General features: G+C 41.5%; 1 protein-coding gene across 25 annotated transcripts in view; it reads left to right on the forward strand.

The window, feature by feature from the left end:
* nfasca (neurofascin homolog (chicken) a) overlaps window positions 1–27,196 on the forward strand; it is a 252,025-nt gene that overhangs the window by 214,879 nt on the left and 9,950 nt on the right. For 14 of the 25 annotated variants that reach the window (XM_047348117.1, XM_047348116.1, XM_047348122.1 and 11 more), the window contains 2 exons: window positions 600–669; window positions 6,566–6,583. In XM_047348117.1, coding sequence (XP_047204073.1) covers window positions 600–669; window positions 6,566–6,583 — 88 coding nt within the window. The other 11 variants (XR_007035485.1, XM_047348120.1, XM_047348125.1 and 8 more) reach the window with 3 other exon arrangements.

Genomic DNA, 27,196 nt, shown 5'->3' on the forward strand with positions numbered 1-27,196 from the left:
TGTGAACAGGTATTTGCCTCCATACAGATTTTCTTTGTTTTTGCTTTTTCAGATCATAAAACAAAGTTTGTTTTCAGACAGAGATAACCTCAGTAAATACTAAATGTATTTTTCAGATGATTATTATTTCATTAATTGAAATGAAAAAGGGTATCCAAACCAACCTGGCCTTATGTGAAAAAGTCATTGTCTCCTAAACTCTATGACTGCTTGGGTGCCCTTGGCAGCGATAGCTGCCATCAAGCATTTGCAATAGCTGACAATGAGTCCTTTACTTTACTGTGCAGGAATTTTGTCCATAGGTTAGATTGGATAACTCTTTTTCCTCAATAAATAATGGGTTTTTGGAATTTTCTCCAGTTATCGTCTAATATTAAACTTAGTTTGTTTGATGATTCGAAACATTTAAGTGTAAAAAATACTTTTTCACAGTACTGTATGTTTCAGAAACTGTACATACACACTAGCTGAAGACATACTGACAAGAATTGTTTTTGACTGACCTAAAAAAGCTACCTACACATAAAGGCTTCTGTATATCGAATATTACTTTAACAAGGATGGAACTTTGAGTAAAATTCTGTTCCTGTTTCTATTAGTTCGTGACAAGAAAGATCTCCCTCTGGACCCAGTGGATCAGAAAGATCAGAATGGATCCTTTGATTACCAGTAAGTATAAACAAACAGCGTACAGCATTCACTGTGTCTGATGCAAAGCTAGTCATTGTATTAAAGTGTTTGTTGAAAAGCAGTCCCATGGGTCATTTAATAACAGCAGAATGGCTGATTAAATGTTGCACTTTCTATAAAAATCCCTCAGTGTGAAATCAGATATAGTCGGTTTACTGACTATGTCTCATTACATTATGTTTTCATTACATTATGTATACATGCCACGGCGCCTGATCAGTGGAGCAAATGTTCCTCCAGTTTTTGAAGTTGGGAAGCAAACACAAAGAATCTCAACACTCCGTATCAGAAAGATCTTTTACATAAACCAAATTTAACTCTTGTAAAATAATAAAAATAATAATAAACAAATAATAAAAATTAAGTGAAATGAAAAACAATTGCTTTCAGCAGTATAACATGCAGCTGTGTTTCCTGCATGGAAACACAGCTGCATGGAACCTGAAGCAGAATTTGATTTGGGGTCCCTCTTCCTGTTAACACCATCACTACCACTGACAGTAGTTAATACAAATTTGGTGGAATTTGGGAGGAGGAGGGGTAAGTTTAATTGGCTGGTCTTAAGTAAACGTGTCAGTTCCTTTAAATTGCAAACAATATAAAATCATTTAATGTACTGTTTTGAAACCATCATATCAAATTTAATAGCATTCTGATTCTAAATAGACAAAAAAAAAACTTTTAGGTATAAAATTCCAGAATTTATTGGAGCCCTCTGATGGTTTTGGGCCCTAAGCAGTAGCTTAGTTCACTAATGCCTTGGGTCAGCTCTGGAGCTGCATGATATTAGGAGATATGACATTACAATACGTACACGTACTCGTCGTCTTCCGCTTCATCCGGGACCGGGTCGCGGGGGCAGCAGACTCAGTAGAGACACCCAGACCCTCTCCCTGGACACCTACTCCAACTCCTCCGGGGGAAGCCCAAGGCGTTCCGAGGCCAGCCGAGAGACATAGTCCCTCCGGCGTGTCCTGGTCCTTCCCCTGGGCCTCCTCCCGGTGGAATGTGCCTGGAACACCTCCTGAGGGAGGCGTCCAGGAGGCATCCGGTAGAGATGACCGAGCCACCTCAACTGGCTCCTCTTGATGTGGAGCAGCAGTGGCACTACTCCAAGCTCCTCCTGGATGACCGAGCTCCTCACCCTATCTCTAAGGGTTTTTGCCCGGCCACCCTAGAGAGGAAGCTCTATTCAGCCATTTGTATCCGGGATCTCGTTTTTTCAGTCATGACCCAAAGTTCATGGCCATAGTCGAGGGTAGGAACGTAGACCAACCGATTAATTGAGAGCTCTCTGTTCACCACAACAGACCGGCACAGTGTCCTCATTACTGCGGCAGCTGCACTGATCCTTCTGTCAATCTCCCACTCCATTCTCCGCTCACTTGTGAACAAGACCCCAAGATACTTGAACTCCTCCACTTGAGGCAGGAACTGCCCTCCAACCTGAAGAGGACTAGTCACCTTTTTCCGGTCGAGAACCATGGCCTCCGACTTGGAGGACCGGATCTTCATCCCAGCCGCTTCCCACTCTGCTGCGAACCACCCCAGTGCATGCTGTAAGTCTTGGCTAGAGGGAGCCAGCAAGACCATGTCTTCTGCAAAAAGAAGAGACGAAATCCACTGGTCCCCAAACCAGACCCCATCCGGCCCTTTGCTGCACCTAGAAATCCTGTCCATAAAGGTTATGAACAGGACAGTGACAAAGGGCAGCCCTGCCGGAGTCCAACATGCACCGGGATCAGGTCCAACTTAGTGCCCGGCAATGTGGACCAAACTCCTGCTCCGTTTGTACAGAGACCGGATGGCCCCTAATAAAGGGCCCCCGACTCTGTACTCCTGGAGCACCCCCCACAGAGCACCACGAGGGACACAGTTGAAATGCCTTGTCCAGGTCCACAAAACACATGTGGACTGGTAGGGCAAACTGCCATGAACCCTCGAGTACCTTGCAGAGGGTGTAGTGCTGGTCCAGTGTTCTACGGCCAGGACAAAAACCACATTGCTCCTCCTGAAGCTGAGGTTTGACTATTGGCCAGACTTTCCTCTCCAAAACCATGGCATAGCCCTTACCAGGGAGGCTGAGGAGTGTGATCCCACTGTAGTTGGAACACGACCTCCGGTTACCCTTCTTACAAAGGGGGACCACCACCCCGGTCTGCCAGTCCAGAGGCACTGTCCCCGACCGCCATGCAATGTTCAAGAAGCATGTCAACCATAACAGGCAGATCTCATCCCCCCATGAAGCCCTGTTAACCACCTTTGTGACTTCAGCCTGGGTGATGAAAGAGTCCAACCCCGAGTCCCCAGGCTCTGCTTCCACCAGGGAATGCGTGACAGCAGGATTGAGGACATCCTCGAAGTACTCCTTCCACCACCGATAATGTCTGCAGTCGAGGTCAGTGATTTTCTACACCCCCCACTATAAACAGTGCTGGCGAAGCACTGCTTCCAGTTCCTGAGGCGCTGGACGGTTTGCCAGAATTGCTTTGAGGCCAACCGGTAGTCCTTCTCCATTGCCTCACTGAACTCCACCCAGGCCTGAGTTTTTGCCTCTGCCACAGCCCGGATCATGGCGCGCTTGGCCTTACGGTACCCGTCAGCCGCCTCAGGAGTCCCACAAGCCAACCACAGCCAATAGGGCTCCTTCTTCAAATTGACAGCATCCATTACTGCCAGTGTCCACCACCGAGTTCAGGCATTGCTGATGCCAGAGGCATTGCAGACCTTACGGCCACAGCTACGGGCAGCAGCATTGACAAAAGACGCAGAGAACATGGTCCACTCGGACTCTAAGTCTCCAACATCCCCCGGAATGTGGTCAAAGCTCTCCCAGAGGTGGGAGTTGAATACTTTCCTGGCCCAGGGCTCTGCCAGACATTCCCAGCAGACCCTCACTATACGTTTGAGCCTGTCAAGTTTGTCCGGCTTTCTCCTCTTCCAGCGGATCCAACTCACCATCAGGTGTTGATCAGTGGACAGCTCAGTCCCTCTCTTGACCCAAGTGTCCAAAACATGCAGCCGAAGGTCTGAAGACACGGCAACAAAGTCGATCATCGACCTCCTGCCTAGGGTGTCCTGGTGCCAAGTGCACTGATGAACACCCTTATGCTTGAACATGGTATTCATTATGGACAATCCGTGACTAGTAGAGGTCCAAAAATAAAACACAATTACAATATTACAATGCAAAAATTGCATAATATTGATGTTAAATAACACAGATTGCAGGGAACTGAGGGAATATGTTACTATGGAAACGGGACCTAGAGAACGCGGAGACAGGAGGGGAAACTAAACACTAAACTAACTGGGAGGAACAGGGAAAAGAAACCTAAATATAAGCTTACATAAATAGTAACTCAAGAAAGAACTAAATCTAAGGACATGTAAACGAGCACAGGACTCTAAGCAACTATAAACTAAAAAAAAAAGTAAACTACTAATTAAAGGAACAGGGAAAACCTTTAACAGCAAAGTAAACAAAAACAAAGAACAAAATGGCAGATCTTGACAGTTTACATGAAAGATACCACGCTTAAGATCCAGTTTGTTCACAAAAAAAAGTTGATTTGGGATTTAGTTCCTCTTTAACGTTTTCTTTTTCTTTAACATAGAAAATACTTCTGGATCAGTGCTTCTCTCTTCTTTTTGTGTCTCTGCTCTGTTCTCTCAAACCCCTAGTTGGTCATGGCAGATGGCCACTCACACTGAGCCTGGTTCTGTTGGAGGTTTCTTTCTGTTAAAGGGGAGTTTTCTTTTCCACTGTCGCTACATGCATCCTCGATATGAGGGATTGCAGTCAACGACACCATGCAAGTGACTGTCCACTGTCACTACATGCTCATACAGGAGCAGTGAATACTGCAAGTCACTGACTCGATGCAATCAGCTGGATTTCCTTAATTAGAACATATTTTTAACCAATTTGAATAATAAACTGAATCTGACTGCACTGTTTGATAAGTAGGATCAATCGGAATGCATGTACCTGACATGGAATCTTTATGATTTGATTGAACTGACTTTGTAGAGTGCCTTGAGACAACATGTGTTGTGAATTGGCACTATATATTTAAACTGGATACAGGTAAGTCAACAAAAAAAATAGATAAATAAATGAAAAAGTTCAATCTGTTTTGTAACTCATTTCACAAAGTGAAACCTATATAGCTTCATTATGAATAGGGTAAAACATTTCAATTTGATATATTGTAAAGCTCTAAAAGTACAGTTGTCGGTATCTGGGATAATATCACTAAGGTCACTGTAAAAGATTTTTGGGTGTGCACAATGTCAAACTGGTGGGTTGGTGGTTGGGCTAAATGTGTCTTCCATATCTTTCCCACTTTGCTTCCACTTTAAATAACCTAATCAGGCACCCATGTATACTTGTATACATCAGTAATGCACTAGTTTTGAGCTTGTTCTTTCTTTCAATTAAACTTGTTTCTAAAAAATTTAAGCTTAATTGAAGCAATTTTTAAAACTAACTAATGACCATATATGAGGCTTAGAAATGAAACATTTCTCAGATGATGGCAGATCCTATTCAAACAGAGCAGATAATTTCCATGTAAGTTAAATCTGTTTGATGACATAAGACACTTTCTTAACTGAATCCCAGAAACTAGTGTTATTTAATTCTACAGGGCAGAACATAGTTGGGCGTACTGTGAGCAGCGCGGACACCGCTCACACTGTTCACAGCTTCATAGTCTAGTGTACCAATTTCCAGTGACAAATTCCTACATTTACCACACTTTCTGCCATTAAAAACATCTGACGGGGAGGCAGAACTAATTCGCTGTGCATCTTTGAAAAACAAAACGGAAAAAGGTGGTGTTAATTGCGGACTTGTCCGCGCGCATGTCCATGGAGTACTCACGACTATGTTTTGCCCTTCAGCCACACATTTAAACTAGTGCTGTTGAGAAAATGTGTCAACCTATAGATAAGAAAAAAGAGAACACAAGATTAATGTTAATTCAGTGACTGCTGTAAAATGATCATCATGGAACAAATCTGTGCAGTAGTATACCAGAACCTTTTCAATATTCATGCTACATGGAAAGAGACACATATAATACATGTCTATTGTGCAAACCATAACCACATTTTAAGTGATTTGTCTTTTGCTCCTTTCAGGTTTCACTGATCTCTGTGGCGTTGTCCTTTTTTCCATCTAGCATCTTCTACCTAATATACTTTAAATAAAGATACTTCTTAATCTGTGAATAATACACTCTAACTCATGTTTAAAAGTGGTACTATAACATTTATCCTTTACTGTGTGCATTGGAGCTTTAACAAATCTTCCTGTATTTACCCTGACAGAGATGTTTAGTGCAGTAAAAATGCTCCAGAGTAAACGTTCTGCCTCTCATAGTGAAACTATCATTAGGATGTACACACATTGGATTACTATTATGAAGCTTTGATTTTGTAAACGATTTATTTGTAAAAACCTTATAAAATAAGTTTCCAAGAGAGACGAAGGTTTTTCTAAAGGTATTAATGACAAACATAGTGTTTTGTGCGTGACGTGACCTGCTCTTTTATAGTAATACAATTAATTCATTCTAATTAATGAAGTTTAGCGTATTAACCAACTCTGTATGTTTGAGACCATTACTGTTAAAATAGTTCATTTTGTTGATCCTAGCTCATACTATAATTTCAGTTGAAGTCCTTCCATTTAAACTTGTGCGTGTTTGTGTGCATGAAAGGTTTCCCATTCATGTATAAAGTGGAGTTTGTGTTTTGTCATCTCTATCTTTTTCTCTGCTCCTCTTCTGCCCTACTGTCCCCACTATTCATCATATGTCACCCCTTTTCCTTCCAAATGCGGAAATGGTTCATCTGTTCGTGACAGGAACAAAAATGAAAACAGGTACATTGGTGCCGGCACGACTTGTGCATGTTGTGGGAGTGGACTTTCTGGGTGGTTGCATTTGGGGAGGGGAAGATCAGCCAGAGCTTGAGATGGAAAACCCAAGAGCTTGCAATTTTGGATCGTCAGTCAGTTTGCAATAAGGAAACCACTTTTAATTCATTCTCCCAGCTGCATGACTTCAGATGGATTGTTTGGCTTTATATTCCATATAAAGCTACATACATGTTGGTAAACAGCATAATTACTATATTAGTCAATGGCTAGACAAGGTAAGTTATGCTTAGATGTAATGTAAAAATTCTCACTGTAGCTCAGCTGGAAAAATAAGGAACCAGTTAGCATGGACCTTGAGTGGTTCCATCTTTAAAGCTTCATATTTTGTATTAAAAATAAAATACAAAATTTAATGAAATGACTAAACACTTAAACACACTGAGCCCACTTAATTTTATAGCTACAGTTTTGTTAATATTAAGTTGTCAGCTTCATTTATGTTAATATTCTTTTCAGTCTTTTGTGCTTAAAATTGACAGAAAAGTCAATGCAAATTGTTACCTTTGTTTTTTCAACACCTTTTTTGCTTGAAGTGTTTATTACAATTTGGCAGTAAAATAAAAGGAAGCAGCCTTGCTTTTTATGCTTGCTGCACAAATTTGGTAATCTGGTTGAACAAGTATTCATCTCTTCCTAAGGTAGCAAAACTGGTCTGTTAAAAATGTTAAAAAATATAATTTCTCATTGACAAAATGATGTAAAGGTTACAGACAATAACAGACGTTTCTTCTGCTTGACTTGGTACTTGGAATTTAAACTACACACCATTTGTCACTGAGGAACAACACAAAACACAACCCGAGTGGGGTGGGCGGAGGGCGCCTCAGAAGGAGGGCAAGAAACAAGAGTTCAGGAGGACGGCCAGGTGGTCGTCCAGAGGAGGCACAGAGTTCAGCAGGATGGCCAAGAGGAAGCCCTGGAGATCTGAGGCACAAGAACCTTGGAGAACCACGGCAGTGATACAGGAACCTTGGAGAACAATGACGGCGACGCAGGAACCTTGGAGACCAACGGCAGTGACACAAGAACCTTGGAGGGTGGAGGGCTGGAACCTTTGATGGAGCCCTGGAGACTAGCGTGGAAGCCTGGAGAACCCTTGATGGAGCTCCGGAGAGTAATGATGGAACCCTCGACAAGGCACTGGAGATGTAGGCGGGATACATTTACCTGGACACCCTCATTGAAGAACACAAGAATGTGAGGCGGTTTGTTCTGGAAACCCTCTGGAGCAAGAATTTTAGGCTATTTCGTCCTCGAACCCGTCTGGAGCAGGACGTAGGGATTGCTGTAACAGCCAATATGGCACCTGCTGCTGTATTCTTGAGACGTGAAGTGTGCTTAGCTGCACTCTGGAGATATGGAGCAGGCGCCCCAGAAAAGAAGTGGAGGCATACTGGCCACGGAGTCCGGGTCTGGAATGGCTAGGTAGTGTTTCTCTGAGTGGCGTCCCGATGCCTGGAGATGGAGCACACCTGACTGGTGCTCCTGTGCATGGCATGACACCGGTCAGTCCCTCAGAGACTGCCGACTCTCACAGAAGACATGCCAGATGTCGAACTCGGGCTGTCTGCGCACCTCTCTGGTGACTTCACCATACTCGCCACCAAGCTGGACGTCTGCTCTGAGGTGGCGTGGAGGTGCAGTAGCGCCACGGGCTGCTTCCCTGAATCCCCAGCCTTGAGCCCAAAAAGGGCAATCACTCCCCCACCACATCTTTAGACTGGTGCGTATTCTTCTCCGTCTGGCGTCAGAGGTACTCAAAGAAAGTAACCATCTCCTCGCCCTCTGCCTGCATGGTCCTTCTGATAGTCTGGTTGTACTGCCAAGGTTTGTGGTGGCGAAGGACCAAAGCGGCAACAGCAGGCACATGGTGGATAGATATATTGAAAAATTATGAACTTACAGGACACAAAAGAAAGCTCAGGAACCAGAAATCTCACATAATCAAAGAAAATAATCCTGGAAAATGTGCCCTCTAAAGCTCAGAAAACCTTTAGTGTTGGGAATGAAAAGGCATTTTAAAACATGCCACTTGCATTATTTTGTTGACCTTGGTTAACGGACCAGGACATCCATACTTAAATCAACAAGCTCTCTGCAAATGCACTTCAATCATTTGATACATAGCATTAAGCTATATTTGCTGTGTGGGCTCTTAAAAGCAGCTCACTGGACAGGACATTTCATGAGAGGTTAAAGTTAAATGATTTCAGACTGGTTCAATAAGAACTCCAATTCATGAGTCATCTTCTTGATCCTTATCCTGGAACCTTTTTTAAGTTAAGATGCTGTTACACATACTGTGATGGTCCATGGTGTACTCCGCCTCTCACTATATCATTGCTGGAGATGTACCAAGGACAAGCTAGTACACAGGATGGATGGATAAATGGATCGATAAAATACCTCGACTATGTTCAAGCAACAGTGCCTTCTGTTGTTTATTGTTGAAGCAAATGTGAATTCCCTATGAACTATAGCACATATTTAATGTAATTTCTATTGAGCTGTGTTAAAACTAGACTGAAAAGAACCGAAACATTTCATAGTCATAGTTTTATCCCATATCTGTACATGCTGTCACATTATTTGAGATTGTCCTCATAATGAGAAGGCAATACTGTATATATTTTTGCATTTTAACTTAATTACAGCAATTTATGGGAAATTTTGGTTTTATTCCTGTAAAGGTCCTAATTCATTTTTTTCCATTTTATAACAAAATAGACAAGCAAAAAAGGCAAACAAACCACAAAACAAAGAAAAAACCAAAAGCCAGACCAAAACTAGACATGAGAAATAAGAGAAACAACTTACCAGAAAATAAACTGTTGAATTTAAGTGTTAAATATCATTCATACATATGTTATTATTTAAATCTTTTTTATTGATTTTAAAGATTCAGAAACAAAATAATACACGGGGCAATACAATCCCAACAGCAGGTGCTAATAGAGATCAAGTTCAACAAAGAGGGGACAGAAAAAAACAAACAAAAAAAGGTGGAGGAGGGGCTGGACAACATGTTATTTTTAAGGGAATTGAGTCTCAAAATATGAAAGAAATGGCTGCTAGGTTATACTGAATCTATGAACAGAGTCACTGACAGTATGTTTCAAAATTTCAGTCTTTACATGGGACATTCTATCCACCAGAGTTGGGACCTACAGCCATGGATTTCCACATTAAAACTCCGGTACAGACTTTTCTGGAACTTTTCAAAATAAAGTGCATTCACCTTCTTCCAGCACAGCCAGGAAAGGGGATAACTGCGGACTTCCTGTGGCGCCATTACCCAAAATAAAGCACAACTCCGAAGGTGGGAAGGGGGGTAGCAGAGGACTTCCCAGTGATGCCACTGCCCGTATAAGACCCCCACCCTTCCCACATATCGCTCTCTGTCACATTGATGACTATCGGGATAGGAGGGAACAAAGCGCGCAACTGGATCCAAGGAAGCCATACGATCACCGATCAAATGAAATACTGTCTGTGTATCCGGTATTTTCATTCATGAGCGGGGAAATTAAGGTGAGAGTTGCTTACATTTTCTCTCCGAAGCTCCGCAGAAGCAAAACTGTGTCGAAGAGATCCCCAGCAGAGAAGCTGTTTCTACAAGCCGAGTCTGAAGGACAGACTACGGCTCGCACCACCGTGTTACGGTAACGAACAGCCGCCCAGCTCTCCGGCGCTAACGCTATTGTTCACAGAGCGAACGCAGAGGTTAGCTGAAAGTCAACCGCTTGTTGACTGTGGACGTTTATTCGAACTTCATCGCCCTTGGACAACGTTTACTCACCATGGTCAGAGGTTAGGTTTGGGCAGATTAACAAATAGGTTTAGGATGAAATGATCTAAACATTTTCATGTTATAAAGTTTGTTTTGTGGAACTCGGCTATCTTTGTGCTAGCATGCTATCTGTAGCACACAGGCCGGTTCGTATTCTTTGTATGTTTTAAAGTTAAGATAAACTTTATTTAAAGGGTGGTTTTAACCAGAACATTGCTCATAACGCGCCGTCCGCGCTTATGCATTTTAACCCTTTTATTAACCTGGTATTTTAAAGGTATGTGTTGATTCTGGTGCTAAGCTATTAGCTTCTTTTGTTAGCCCAACGACTAGCCGGTAAGAACACGTGGCAGCACTAAGTAAACACCATTAAGCCCATTTCTCCAGAAAGATTTGGCTCTTTTCCAAAATACCCCTTTTATAATCTTTCTTCAAATATTATTTCAATAACTAAAGGCAGCTAATTAGACACTGATGTGAAATGGTCATCCAGAAGGTTGGTTTTATTCAGTAGATCATTATTTAAAACATTATTTTATTAAAATAATATTTTATCTGATCTTGCATTGTGAAGGGTGGTCTAAACGTTTGCTGATTATTGCCTAAGTTAGTTCCAAGACTAACTTAACTTCACTTCCAGATTCTTCAAGATAATCCTTGGTTCTCAAACATAAACATTGCATGGTAATGTTGCATCACTCTTTTTGGTCATGATTTCCAATCATATTTAATCAACTTGTTGATATTGTACATAGCCCATTAGTCTTCATTATTCTTTCATTCTGCTTGGTAGTTTAGTTGAATTGTTTTAGCATAGTAAAGAGTTTGTTGATTGAAATATGTTTGACTTTGAGTTGACTTATTTTTGTTAATAAATTCTTGTATTTTAAGAAATTGTGTGAATTCATTCCACATATGTGCAGAGTTTATGCTGTTCAATAATGCCAGAGCTCGTCTCGCACCTTTCTATTTTGTCCTAATACCATCGCCTTAATGGGGCTGGTATTCACAGGACAATCCTTAACAGACCGAAATATTATTTGATAAAATATTAATATTAAAATATTAATATTAAATATTAAATAATATTCTCAGATTCATATTTACAACACCAGCTTTTTTCTAATTGAGCAATAAACATTTTGCAAGCAGTGTAATGAATGCAATTGCATTGGCCTGGTGTGCTGGTATTGATATACCTGGTGGGGCAACCCCAAATATAGCAGTTATAGAGCTTGGTTTGACATTTCTCTCACACATAAATGGTATTGTTCTAGAAACTGCCTCCCAAAAGGTTTAAAGTTTGGGGCAAAGCCAGAACATATGACAGAGGTCAGCAGGGCCATGCCTGCATCTGGAATCTGCACCAGATTCTGCACCAGATCTGTAAAGGATTCCCCTAGTTTTTCTTCCCATAGGTTTTTCAAATGGTCAAGTGATGGAGATGCAACACACTGAATCTTGCCATATATGGTTGACCCCAAGCCTTTACCTATTGGGTTCATGTCCAAACATTCATCCAGCCATATTTTTTGGGGAATGTTAAAGAGAAATTGGTCTTTACATGACTACGCACTTGGAGATACCTAAAAAGTCTGTTTGTGGGACACCAAAGTCTTTTTTCAGTTGCTCAAAAGAAATGAAATGGCCTCTTTTGAAAAGACCCTTTACACATTTTATGCCTCTCCTATGTTACTGTTGGAAGGATGATTCTATCAAAGATGGGGCGAAATTAATATTTGACTGCATGGGAGATGCAGATAGTGCCTGCCTGCATTTAAAATGAGTCCTAAATTGGAACCATATTTTGGACCACCACATTATTCGTCCAATGACATTTGCTCAGTGGTAAAGGGCCACATATCAAAGAGCTTAGTGAGACCGGATTGCTAGAGTGTTGTTCCAGGTGGTCCCAATTTGGACTTTCAGAGTCCGAAGAGTCTGTAAACCAGTACAACTTATGGATGTTTGTAACCCAATAATAAAGAAAATTGGGTAGAGATAGTCCACCATCCTCCTTCTGTTTTTCTAAGTGTTCTTTCCTAATTCTGGGGATGTTTTTGTTCCAAATGAACATAGAAATATATTTGTTCTGATAAAGTTGGAAACAATGATAACAGCCAAGAGGGAGCTTTGACCACCTTTCCATATCCAGTTTGGCCTTATATAGTGTTTTAGTACATTTTTATTAAACATGCAATTGCAATTATTTGTTTCACAAACACCTAAATTGTCAAAGCAATCTTTGTTGACTGTAAAGGGGAAGCTAAAAAAATTAATTGGGAATAATACACTTTTGGATAAATTTAGTCTGTAGCCAGATGCTTGCTCGATTGTTTCAATAAGATTTAGAGCAATTGGGATTGTAGTACTGGGTTTAGAAAGAAAAAGGAGGATGTCCTCGGCATAAAGGGACAATTTGTTCATTTGTATTTTCTTTGTATAGTATTTGTATTTGTATATATATTTAATTTCCCTTTGGGATTAATAAAGTATTTTTGAATTTGAATTGAATTGAATTGTATAGCAAGCAAATGAGCTGAGTCCCTAATTTTGATTGCCAAAGGTTCAATAGCAATATCAAATAAAAGGGGGCTTAAAGGGCACCTTTGTCAAGTACCACGTTAAAGGGGAAAGAAGCTAGGAATTACCTTACTGGTTCGCCCTGATGCATGTGGTGCTGAATATAGAATAGTAATCCAAGAGCAGAAGATTGAACCAAGTCCAAACTTTTGAAGAACTGTAAACAACAAATTATACTCTATTCTGTCAAACGCTTTTTGCGAGTCTAGAGAAATTAATACTTCGGGCTCGAGATTATTTTGCTGATAGATAACACTGAAGACACATCGCATATTACTGGATATCTGCCTACCTGCTACAAAGCCAGTCTGGTCTGGGTGAATTAGTTTCAGAAGGACACCTTCAAGTCTGTCAGCTAGGATTTTTGCAAGAATCTTATAATCACCACACAGCAGACTAAGTGGACGGTACGATTCACACAGCAAGGGATCGTTTGATTTTTTTGAGTAGCAATGAAATAGCTGCTTGTGTCATAGTAGCAGATAGAGCCGTCTTATCTAGTGCCTCCTTGAAGAGTTTTAAAAGTAAAAGGACTAATTTAGGTGCAAACTTCTTTAAAACTCGATAGAAAATCCATCAGGCCCAGTTGCTTTACCAGATTTCAATTTTTGGATAGCCTCATTTATTTCTGATAGTGTAATACCATTCTCTAGTTTATATTTATCTGAGTAATCCAGAGTAGGCATAGCCAAATTACTGAAAACGTCCTCCACCAGGCCTGAATCACAAGCTTCAGAAGTATACAGATTTTCATGACCCTGGCCCGCACATTCCAACTCACAAAAGTGGTGCTTGTCAAAGCTGCATTTACTGAGGACATGATAAGAACTTGTCAAAGAAGGCATTAGCCCATCAGGGGAAAGAAGGGTTAAAAGGGGGTAAATAACAGGTAAAACTAGAAAATTTCGGAAGAAATTTAGACGGGGCCTGCCTCTTGCTATTTTTATTGAAATTCATTGTCTATGCTATTTTCTATGCTATTATCAGCTTAAAATATTACTAGTAACTCTGGAAGACTGAGGCTTTTATTTTGAAATTTTCAGTAAGCCTTATTTTAAGAGGCCAACACTGGGTGAGCTCCAACATTAGTGTGAAGCCCAGTCCTGAAATGATCTATTGTTTAAAATGCAAAGGCTTTTATTTTGTAGAGCATGTTTTGTCTTATTTTGAAAGTCCAGCATGGTTGTACTTTCAGGTCTGGGTTAGTTGCATTGGTTAAATAGAACCCGATTGCTATTTAAAAATCATTTTCTATGCTCTTGTGAGCTCACAAAATCCATAGTAACTATGGGGGGTTGAGGCTTTTATTTTTAAAGTTTCAGTAGGCTTTATTTTAAAAGGCCAACATGGTCCTATTTCCAATACTGGGTGAGCCCCAAGAGTAGTGTGAAGCCCACTCCTGCAATCATCTATTGTTTAAAGGCTTTTATTTTGTAGAGCATGTTTTGTCTTATTTTGAAAATCAAGCATGGTTGTCCTTTCAGGTCTGGGTTATTTCTATTAGTTATATAGAACATGCTTGCTATTCTAAAACCATTGTGTATGTTATTATAAGCTTTAAATAATCATTAGTAAGCATGGAGGGTTGATGAAAGACATTGCCCTTTAGGGTCAATCACTGTTGTCTGGGTGTTGGAACAGCAGTACATGGTGTTTAAGTATCCCACACAACATGTAGTTGCCTCCTATGAAGATGGTCAAAGGGTTAGGGGTCGGGTCAGGTTTAAGCCATAGAAATGAATGAAAGTCAATGCAAAGTCCTCAGAAAGATAGTAATCCATGCATGCATGTGTGGGTGTGTGTCTGTGTGTGGGTGTGTGTCTGTGTGTGGGTGTGTGTGAGACACAGAGAGGCAGAAAGAAAGACAGAATCACATCCAGACATATACAGTAGGAGATACACAGAGCTATAAATAGAACAGTGAGGAATGAATCAGCCAATCAGCAAAGAGCGTCAGTGTAACTTGACACCTGCTGTTTCTCACTCACGCAGCACCTCACTCTCTGTCTGCCCCTGGCCTGGCTTTATAACATGGAGGCGCATGCTCCCGAACGACTGGCCATAACTCGGAAACCGTAGGGGCGATCGATGTCATTCTTGGACCGCTTTTATCAAAACGGACAGGGGATCGAGAATATTAACACATTTTGTTGAAAATATAATAATAAAGGCACAACACAAGGTGAAAAGAGAGGGAAAATGGAAAAAAAGACAAAAATGCCTGAACATGCTCCCGAACAAAGTCTAATATCTCGGAAACCGTACATGGTATTTGAATTTATTTTAAACTGTGGTCGACAGCCATCCCTCGTCCCCAATCATGGAGATTTTCATAGCTCTATGTCATTCATAGTATAAAATAGGATTATTGAAATAAATGGTGTCACTCATGGATTACAGGTCAAGTTCTCATTGAAAATACATGGGAGAAGGCCTACAGAAATCTACTGACTCTTGGTGATCGAGGGGTGTTTGACAGAAAACTATCAGACCTAGAACAATTTTGAAGTTATTGTGTGAAAGCAGAGGCCCGGCCCTACAATCTGACCGAAAATTGTGACTGTAGAGCAAAATCTGTGGCCGTTAGTGCCAGTTAAAAATAATTTTTCCTTAAAAAATCCCCTCTTTCTACACTCTAGTAACTGCCATCTCTATTGTTAAGATTGTGATTTTCTCACAAACTTTGTGTCGCTTTGAGTCAAATTTTAGAGAAACCGTAGCAGTTATCAACAAACCGTTTTCACTTCTGAAAAGCCGGCGGATTTTTCTATAAACTGAAAGTCAAACTGTGTTTCTAGGTGAAAGTATGGCGATACAGTAGAGCCTCAAAAAGTCAAACTGTGTTTCTAGGTGAAAGTATGGCGATACAGTAGAGCCTCAAAAACAGTGAATTTTGAGGATTTCTTCCGCCCCTGACTCCATTCATTCCTATGGGATTTTGGGGCTCGGTTTTTCGTTAATTACGTCGCCATGGTAACTCGAAACGCCAATAAAAGTAATAGCACATCTCCCGGGACCGAGCCGGACGTTTTGATATATATATTGTGGGGGTGCACGCTGCGGTTCGGGCCGCATTCATCTGGACGGAAGAAAAATAAAAATAAAGAGTCCAGTTTGAGGCCAGTTTGAGTCCAGTTAGGAGGCATTGAATGCATTGCTTCGCAATGCATTCAATGCCTCCTATGCATTGCTATGGCAGGCCCCAATAAACATACAGTTAAAGCACCAATAACTATATTAATAATAACGAAACAAAGACAGTCTCAAAAGGAGACTGCTGTACTTCCAGTTCTCCCAGTCCATCCCAGTCCAGCCTAGTGTGCTATAACAACACATATTCAAACCATAATATCAGACTCTAGAGATCTATCATCATTATTAACTCTTCTGACCATACATAATTACTCCAAATATATGCGTACACCTCGGTGAAGAAAAAGAAAAAAGGAGTTAACAGTGACGATTATGGACATACTTCAAGCACTCAACTTCTTCAGAACAAACTCCTTTGCATGCTTCGGATCTTTAAAGGTCGTCTCTTGTCCATCTGCAGTACCAATCCTCAGCGTCACTGGATACTTCAGCCCATAGCGGACTCCACTGCAGCCACAGAGCATATTCCTTACCTCGGTTAAAACAGCGCATTGTTTACTCACGGCTTGAGTGAAGTCCGGCAGGACGTGGATATGGTCGCCATCTGCGGTTATCATCTCCCCAGCCTCAGCTGCTTTTCTAAGAATTAGTTCCTTCTTCGTGAAATAGTGACACTTCACCACAAATGCCCTCAGTGGCTGGTCATCTTTTGTTGGCTTGGTGCGGACGTGCGCCCTGTCCAGAGTCCGCAGTTTTTCCTGACCAAGAGCGCTTTTCAGCATTTAAGCAACATACTCAAATGGATGTTTTCCCTGCTCTTGCCCTCCTTTACCCCCATGATGTGGACGTTACAACGCCGTGATCTAGCCTCCAAGTCTTTGCACTGGGCTTTCAGCAAGGTGAGCTCTTTTTCATGCTGAACATGTCGGATTCCACAGCTGTGATAGAGTCGGAGTTAGCAGTAACTCCATTATCCAACTCGGATGTGTGGCTTTCAACTTTATCCAGTCTTTATTAAGCTTCTTGATCGAGCTGCATAGCTCCGTTTGGGTCTTTGTAGTCTTTTTGTTTATTTTCTCTAACAATTCTTGTTTTAATAATTGGAACTCCTTTAGAATCACCTGCTGCACGTTCGCAGCTGCCTCCGTGACATGTCTGCGAGAAAGACAAGCTGAGCTAGCAGCCGCTTCCGAGGCCTTTGTGTCCTGCTCTATCTTGTTGGCTTGAGATTTTTTAGCCATGGTATCCATAGATGAGATTGTTGTTGTCCAACTGATTATTGTTTACGTATATGAAGAGATATTATGTAATTTTTGATGCATAATATCACTAAAGTGGTTCAAGCGTGGTTCAAACCCTGGACTTCGCATGGCGCTGCCTCAACTAGAAGTCCCCTCATACATATGTCATAATCTGGCCTTGAGCCAGGAAAGGTTCCCATATTGCCAAATGTCTATGTTGGCTTTCCATCCTTTCAAAACAAATACGTTACATTGGTATCAAAGAGACCATTTCTCTGTGCCAGTGATCAAAATCTGGAGAATTGGTGGATTTCCAAGTCAAAGCACAAGTTTTTCAGCAACCACCATTCCAAGTTGTGATGCCAACCAAACATCAGTTGTAGTTGTAGTCCCGAATTGTTGATAGAACATCCAGATATTGAGAGGTCGTAATCTGGTTTAATATTTCTAGAATAACATTTAGAAAACCATTTAAATATGGAAGACCAAAACCCAGATAATTGGGGGCAGAACCAAAAGAGGTGAGCAAGTGGAATCTTTCAGAATAGAGATTTAACAGTGTGAATCCTCCTTAAGGTATATCCTTCCATTCAGGCTCTAGGCCTCTCTGTAGATTGCCATCAGTATGACACCTGGCCTGTTTAAATTGTAAATCAAGGTAAATTAGTAAACCCTCCGTGTGCACACAATTCAAAGTTTAAATAAACAAGCAACATTTGTTGCATTGTTCATATAAAAGATAAACCAAATTATAAGATGTTATTTACTACACATCAATATACAATATGACATTATAAAATATATCCATGTGTATTAACACACTTCAATCAATAATAATACTGCATTATATTATTTCAATCTCGTAAACAACATACAAACAACGTACATTGACTTGTAAATTTAGACAAAACAACACTTCATAACATAAATCACATTAACACGACACATTACAATTAATATTCATCTCATTCAAATCCAGTTGCAATTGTTTGAGAAACCAACATTTAACTAATTTAAAAGCTTATTTTGAAGGTAACAAACCGACATAAACAACTTTAAAGACCTACCTGCAGCAAATTTTCACATGCTTCCCTGTGCATTTCCCTTTTGTGTTGGGCTATTGGCTAACATTGCTTCTCTATTGGTTAGCGGCGGTCACGTGACTGTGTGATGCTGCACTCATGAGAATGAGGGATAACGGAAGAGGTAAACATGGATATTGCACTAAAAAGAGAGGGAATGTAAGGGATGCTGTCAAGCTGAAGAAGGAGTCCTATCGGCTGTGGTTGGCTTGTGGGACTCCTGAGGCGGCTGACGGGTACCGTGAGGCCAAGCGTGCCGCGGCCCGGGCGGCGGCACAGGCAAAAACCCGGACCTGGGAGGAGTTCGGTGAGGCCATGGAGAAGGACTACCGGTTGGATGAGATCTGCCCTGAGTACCTCAAGTCTTTGGATGTTGTGGGGCTGTCATAGTTGACACGCCTCTTCAACATTGCGTGGCGGATGGGGACAGTGCCTTTGGATTGGCAGACTGGGGTGGTGGTCCCCCTACATAAGAAGGGTGACCGGAGGGTGTGTTCCAACTACAGGGGGATCACACTCCTCAGCCTCCCTGGTAAGGCCTACGCCAGGGTATTGGAGATGAGAGTCCGGCTGATAGTCGAACCCCGACTTCAGGAGGAGCAGTGTGGTTTTCGTCCCGGCCGTGGAACACTGGACCAGCTCTATACCTTCTACAGGGTACTCGAGGGTTCATGGGAGTTTGCCCAACCGGTCCACATGTGTTTTGTGGACCTGGAGAAAGCATTCGACTGTGTCCCTCGTGATGCCCTGTGGGGGTTGCTCCAGGAGTATGGAATCGGGGGCCCTTTACTAGGGGCCATCCGATCTCTGTACAAGCGGAGCAGGAGTTTGGTTCGCATTGCCGGCACTAAGTCGGACCTGTTCCCGGTGCATGTTGGACTCCGGCAGGGCTACCCTTTGTCACTGGTCCTGTTCATAACTTTTATGGACAGGATTTGTAGGCGCAGCCAGGGGCCGCAGGGGGTCTGGTTTGGGGACCAGAGGATTTCGTCTCTTCTTTTTGCAGATGACGTGGTCCTGCTGGCCCCCTCTAGCCAAGACCTACAGCATGCACTGGGGCGGTTCACAACCGAGTGTCAAGTGGCTGGGATGAAGATCAGCTCCTCCAAGTCCGAGGCCATGGTTCTCAACCGGAAAAGGGTGGCTTGTCCTCTTCAGGTTGGAGGGGAGTTCCTGCCTCAAGTGGAGGAGTTTAAGTATCTCGTGGTCTTCTTCACGAGTGAGGGAAGAATGGAGCGGGAGATCGACAGACGGATCGGTGCGGCTGCCACAGTAATGGGGTCGCTGTGCCGGTCCGTTGTGGTGAAGAGAGAGCTGAGCCGAAATGCGAAGCTCTCGATTTACCAGTTGGTCTACGTTCCTACCCTCACCTATGGCCATGAACTTTGGGTCATGACCGAAAGAACAAGATCCCGGATACAAGCGGCGGAAATGAGCTTCCTCCGTAGGGTGGCCGGGCACTCCCTTAGAGATAGAGTGAGGAGCTTGGCCATCTGGGAGGGGCTCGGAGTAGAGCCACTACTCCTCCACATCGAGAGGAGCCAGTTGAGGTGGCTCGGGCATCTATACCGGATGCCTCCTGGACGCCTTCCTCGGGAGGTGTTCCAGGCACGTCCCACCGGAAGGAGGCCCAGGGGATGGCCCAGGACACGCTGGAGGGACTATGTCTCTCGGCTGGCCTGGGAACGCCTTGGGCTCCCCCCGGAGGAGCTGGAGGAGGTGTCTGGGGAGAGGGATGCCCCCGCGACCCGGTCCCGGATAAAGCAGAAGACGACGAGTACGAGACATCAAAGTTGGGGACTATTTCCTTGCTCTTCTCTGTTTGCAGAACTCCCCCGTTTCCAATAAGTAAGGGCCCTGGAATTAGCAGCCCAACAATAATGTTTAAAAATTAGCAGTTCAATACCTCATTTATTTGTTGATTTATAATGTGGGCCTAGATATCCAATGAGATTTAAACCACTGAATATGAATATATTATTTAATATTTAATATCAATACTTTAATATTTTATCAAATAATATTTCGGTCTGTTAAGGGTTATCCTGTGAATACCAGGCCAATAAGGCGGTGGTATTAGGACAAAATTGAAAGGAATGAGCCAAGCTCTGACATTATTGAACAGCATAACTCTGCACACACACGGAATGAATTCACACAATTTCTTAAAATACAAGAATTTATTAACAAATATAAGTCAACTCAAAGTCAAACATATTTCAATCAACAAACTCTTTACTATGCTAAAACAATCCAACTAAACTACCAAGCAGAATTAAAGAATAACGAAGACTAATGGGCTATGTACAATATAAACAAGTTGATAAAAGATGATTGAAACCATGACCGAAAGAGTGATGCAACATTACCATGCAATGTTTATGTTTTAGAACCAAGGATTATCTTGAAGAATCTGGAAATGAAGTTATGTTAGTCTTTGAACCAACTTAGACAATAATTGGTATACCTTTAGATAACCATTCAATAGGCAAAATAGATAAAATATTATTTTAATAAAATAATATTTTAAAGAATGATTTGCTGAATAAAACCAACCTTCTGGATGACCAATTGTCAATGGTGTTTAATTGGCTGCCTTTATTTATTAAAATAATATTTAAAGAACTATTATTAAGGAAATAGTAAAATAATATTTAAGGAAATATTATTTTGAATAAGAACCAAATCTTTCTGTAGGCAAGCACGTGTTCTTAGCTGTTAGCAGTTGGACCTAACAAAAGAAGCTTATAGCTTATCATCAGAATCAAACACATACATAAAAGGGGTTAAAACGCATAAGCGCGGACAGCGAGTTATGTGAACCATGCTGAGGAAACGTTGTCCGGGACGACAAAGTTGAGGAAAGCATCCACAGTGAACAAAGGGTTAACCTGCAGCTAACCTCCGTAGCTGTGGTGTGGGGTGGCTCGTTCTGTCGGCTGGCCAAACTGTACGTTACTGCTTCAGTCATGGTGATGCTGTCCCGTTGTCCTTCCTTCAGACCGGAAAAATTGGTCCTGAGAGAGAAAGGTCAAGCAACGCTTGTGCCTTAATTACCCCGTTCCTGAATGAATACCGGATACACAAACAGCAATTCATTCCTACTTAACTTACTGCATATGATCGCGTGATCGTATGACACTCTTGGATCCAGTTTGAAGAGTTATGTCTATTTGTCTGCAAAGAGATATTAGCGCGCTGTGTCCCTCCGTCCAGTTCCGCTGGGGACCTGCGTGGAAGAGGTCAGTTTGTTGCAAAAGCGGGGTTTTTATTCGGACAGTGACGTCACGGGAAGTCCGCTGTTACCCCCGTTTCTGGCTGTGCTGGAAGTAGGTTAATGCGATTTACTTTAAAAGTTCCAGAAAAGTTCTTAATGGCTTGTTATTTTGTAACCCATGGCTGTGGTCCCAACACCACCAAACAAAAGATAGAATAATCGGGTCCAAGTTTTCAAAGAACGACACACTTTTGGCAGTTTCTGAAACAGGTCTAAAAATCTTGGTAGACTAATCATTTTAATTGCATTGACTCGTCCAATCATGGTCAGTGGTAATGTCCTCCAGGCCACAGTATTTTTTTTTGTTTCTCAATTGAGTCATAAAAATTTGCTTTAAAAATTTTTTGTAATCTTTTGTCAATTTTAACCCTAGGTAACTGAAATAATTGCTGATTACACTGAAAGACCCTGAGTCCTTCAGAGTCGCTATTTTTGAGGTAATTTGTCCCCCAAAGGCATGCATTCGCTTTTTCCCCAGTTTATGGCATGCCCAGATAACTGACTAAATGAGCTGACAAAATCCAAATAATAGGAATAGACGTTTTGGGATCAGATAAACAAATGAGTAAATTATCTACATACAATATCATACAGTTTTCTATCGCACTCAGTTTAAAACCCTTGATGTCAGGGTGTTCACGAATCCCTAAAGCTATTGGTTTTAATGCGGTGTTGAACAGCAGAGGGGATAAAGGATTAGCTTGCCTGACCCTTCTTCCCAAAGTGAATTGTTTATACTGGTTTCCATTAGTAAGAATTGAGGATCTGGGATTTGTATACAAAATTTTAACCCACTCTATAAAAGTATAATTGAGACCAAACTTTTTAAGAGCCCTGAAAAGATATGGCCATTCTATAGTATCAAAAAAGAATAACAGAACCAATAATATGTCTTTTGTCCGCATATAAAACGTTTAGAATTTTATGAACATGACAAAAAAAGTATCTCCCAGGTTAAAACCCAGTTTGGTCAGGATGTATAATTTGCACTGTGCCTTTTCCTAACATTGTAGCTAACATTTTTATTACTTTTACATCATAATTTAGTAAGGCTATAGGTCTATAGTTACCCGGATCAGCATCATCCTTTACATTCTTTAAAAAAACACAGATATTCGCCTCGCATAGAGACGATGGAAGTCATTTGTTTTCATACGTTTGATAGATCGTTCTTAGGAGCAACGGGGCCAATATTTGTCCACACATTTCATAGAACACAGGGCCGTATCCATCAGGGCCAGGTGCCTTTCCAGAGGGGAATGCTTTTATGGCTTGCAGCACCACAGTTGTAGAGAAATCTAAGTCTTGATAGTCCTTAGGAGTGGAATTTAAATTTGGAAAAGCCAACAACATAAAGAAATGTTCAATCTCTTCCTCTGTAGCATTTGTTTTAGATAAATAAATATCAGAGTAAAACTCTGAAGCGTTAATGTCTTGCAAATCTGACCACATTATTCAAAAACTAGACCTAACTATGGATGGAACGCTTCATCTGATCACCTTTTAATAGCCTCGCCAATAGATTATGAAGCTTTTCACCAAGTGCAAAAATTTCTCTTTTGATTTTATAATCATTTTACTAACTTGTTCTCAAAGTATAGTATTATATTCATATTGTAGCTTAAGAACATGGTTAAAGTCTGCCTGGAGTTTAGAGTTTTGGTAATTTCAGTCTGCAGTTTTTATTTCCTCCTCAATTGTTTTTTAATTTGTCTCACTTGGCCTTTTTACATCTTGCCTCAAAAGCTATACTTTGTTCCCTAATATAAACTGTTAAAGTTTCCCATAATACTGAGTCATTAACCTCAAAATTATCGTTTGTCTCAATGAATAGAGAGATCTAATCCCTAATATGTCTGTTCAAAGATGGGTCAGCAAGCAACATAGGATTAAAGCTGTTTGGGAAGATTTATTTTAAAATGAATACTGCCTGGGCTGTGATCAGAAATAATTATTTTGTGATATTTACTACATTCAATATTAGAAATTAATTTTGAATCAACTAAAAAATAATCTATATGTGTATATGACTTGTGTACATGGGAATAAAACGAATAATCACGATCAGCTGGGTGCTGTAGTCTCCAAATATCCACAGAAGCTTTAGATTTAATTAAGTTCTGGAGGGTGTGTACAGAAAGAATGTTAAGTAGAGGGGCTCCGGAGAGTCTGTCCAGGTATGGATCCAAATAACAGCTAAATTCTCCTCCAATTACGTAAATGGCTAGTATTACTATCTGGTATCTTATCAAATACTCTATGGAAAAAGGCCGGATCGCCTGAATTTGGTCCAAATGAGCTTACTGAGGTCACAGGGAGATGATTGATATGTCAATCTTCGAACATTCCATGAAATCAAAAACAATGTGTTAAATGGGTTATTCATATTTTGCTAGACAAATCAATATCAAACAAGGTGTAGCTGCAGTAAGACGATGTTTTGTTGATTTGTCTGGCAATTAAAGCATTGTGATAAAGTAGGAACTCTAGAGGTTATTTGCTGATCAGATTGTATTCTAGGACAGCTACTTCGGTCAGAGAGTATGTGCACAGAGAGTATTTAACCTCACTTTAATGAGCAGTTGGACAGAAGGTATAACAAACTTACAGTTGAATCAGAAAGTGTGTAATCTAAAGAAACAAATACAAAGAATGACGTTGAAAAAACTGTACTACATATTACACAACCATATGTTAAGCTATACAGTAAATGAAAATAGCTGCAATACTCTGAAGACTGTACACTAAATCATGGAAAAAAAAAACACAATTCTTCTCAGACTCGGTAGTCTAAAGGTCTTAAGGATTATGCAGTCTCTGGAGTCCTCTAGTGGTTAAACAGAGTAAGTGCAGTAGCAAAGTATACCACATAACTAATATGAGCCATTTGAGGGTTCGATGTCATGTTACAACCTAACTCAAAGGACCGTGACAGACATATACATTAAATTAAGGAGGATAATATAAGCAACATTCAGCACATAATAGAGATGGTATGCTATGCCCTATAGAATGAAATTAAGGTAACAATTGAAGTCAGTTAACTCCTATGCCCCTGCTAAATGCACTCATAGAGCATGCAGACTAATTAAACATATATAAATATGCAATACAAACCTATAATGTACTTTTACATAAACTGCAGTGCAACAGATTGCAATAAACTCAAGTTTTAGTCAGGAACGCACATGGGCTGGCCGCCATTACAATAAACCTGCACCAACTACAGAGACAGCACACTTAAGAGGAAGTGATGTCACAGACTGTATCAGCAAATTAAGAGCACAGGGATACTACAAATAAAACTACAACAATTTCACTACCAATAAACCCTTTCTGACACAACCAGCCCCAAATTCTGTTACGAATCTGAACTCTAGAGGAAAGTCTTATCTCGGTTGGTGTCCTCTTCCGCTTCCCATGCTGGCCGCAGATAGGTTTGTCCCTTGATCTTCACTTTAGCTGCCCTGACTCGACTATCCAAGCCCGGACACGTCTTGATAACTCTGCCAATAGGCCACTGGGCTCTGGGTTGTTGCAGACAAACACCATCACGACTTGTCCAGTTGATTGTAGATTGTCCATGTCCTCATGCCACTTGCTCTGCTTCTGCAGGTCAGGAATTTGGTATATGGTATATGAATTTGGACCAAAAATGGTCTGCCAAGACCTGGTTATGGCGCCATAGTCATCTGCTCAGCAAATTACTGAATGTGTAACTGGCCTGTGGCAGTGATGCATCACATTGTCCCATAAGCAGTAGGTTCGGGTGACTGGGTCTGGATCAGCAGCATTTGAGGAAACATACCCAAGCGGCTTTGCACTGAGTATCCCTTCCACTTCGATCAACACAGTCTGCAGTACTGGTTCTGCAATAGTCTGATCTCATAGCACCACTTGAAGAGCTGCCTTGGTGGACTTGATCTTTCTTTCCAATGTTACCCAGAATGTGGAGAATTTGGAGGGTTGAAGCGGAACTCCATTTGCTGGCCCACAAGCTGTTCTTGGAGAGGTGCTTCTAAGGCTTGAAAGCTGGCCTGCAGTCCACCTCTGAAATTGGTTCCTATGTCTGCCATATTCTCAAATGGTTTGCCACGACGAGCAAAAACAGCGTAGTCCCTATTAGGAAGGCATCAATGTCTCTCCAATAGTTCAAGGTGCATACAGCTAGTGGTCATGCATTTAAAGATAATCCCCTATTGCTTCTCTGTCTACTTCAGTAGACCAGAAAGGTGGCTCCATGCAGGTGTACTAGTGGCGTCTGAGAGATTCTCGTCCCTGTAGAATATAATACCTTCTCCTCTCTGCGAATACTCGCTCAGGATGTGGGTGTAGAAGTTGTGTGTCATACTTCTTAATGAGGAGCTTGGTAACAGGCTGTTTTGGATCAAGGATAATAGGATGCATGGTATCTGGATCCAAATTCTCTGCTCTGCGGAGCCTTCCTCCCACTCTCACCAGACTGACAGCTTTATCATACTCAGGAGCAAGCATGATTAGGCAACTTTGCTTGGAGACGGGCAGCAGCAAGGAGTTCCAGCAGCCGTCAAAACAGGACTTCCCGGATCATTGGCTGCCCCATGAATGTTCTGATGAGGCTTTAATGAGGTCATCCCAGTTCTGGATACTGTAGATAGGCATCAGGGGGGCAGGACAGGTACCCCTGGTGGACCAGCTCTTACAGGCTGCTTAGGAATGAGTAGATGTGGGAAATCAGACCCAATGAGAAGTAAGGGTTTAACTTTATCTACTAATGGAAGTGGAAGTCCTTGCAGATGGGAGTATCTGCACATGATTAATTTGACAGGATAGCTGTGCTCTGAAAGGCTCAACTCATTGGCAGTGAAGGCATGATGGATGCTGTAGCGTACTTTCTGAGCATGAGCTGGAGATATTTCGAATGAGACTGCAGCTCCTTGTAGGTGCATCACCTCATGGTGGATCATACACAGAGGAAGTCTCCCTGGCTCTTTAGTTAGACGGAGACGTTGCACTGCTGATTGGAGGGTAAGAGTCATCTCAGATCCATCGTTTAGAATATTGAAGCCTTTTAGGGAGTAATCAACACTGTGTTGACATACCTTGACTAACTTGAGCATTACCTTTTGTGGGCAGTTTGGGCGATCAACGTAGACAGTGTCTGTAGTGGCTTTGACCATTAAGACTTTCTTGGCTTCCTGGTGCCACACGTCATGTAGCACAGAAAAATGTTGTTGCATACATACCTTACATGGCTTTTTTAGAGTGCGTGCCTCAGGCGTATAGTTCCTGCCACATCGCCAGCAACTTCTGTCTTTGATCTAGGTGACAATTTCAGCTGCCGACAGGGTTTTGAATTTGGTACACAAACTCAGATAATGTTCATGGTTCTTACAGTACGGACAATAAAGCTTAGCTCGGGATTTGGGTCTGGGTGATTTTGTACTGCAAACTAGATCTGAAGGTGCGACTTTAGCTTGGTGTTATAGTACACATTTGATAGATGGTCTT

Source organism: Girardinichthys multiradiatus, chromosome 20, assembly GCF_021462225.1.
Source record: "Girardinichthys multiradiatus isolate DD_20200921_A chromosome 20, DD_fGirMul_XY1, whole genome shotgun sequence".
In the NCBI taxonomy this organism is placed as follows: Eukaryota; Metazoa; Chordata; class Actinopteri; order Cyprinodontiformes; family Goodeidae; genus Girardinichthys; species Girardinichthys multiradiatus.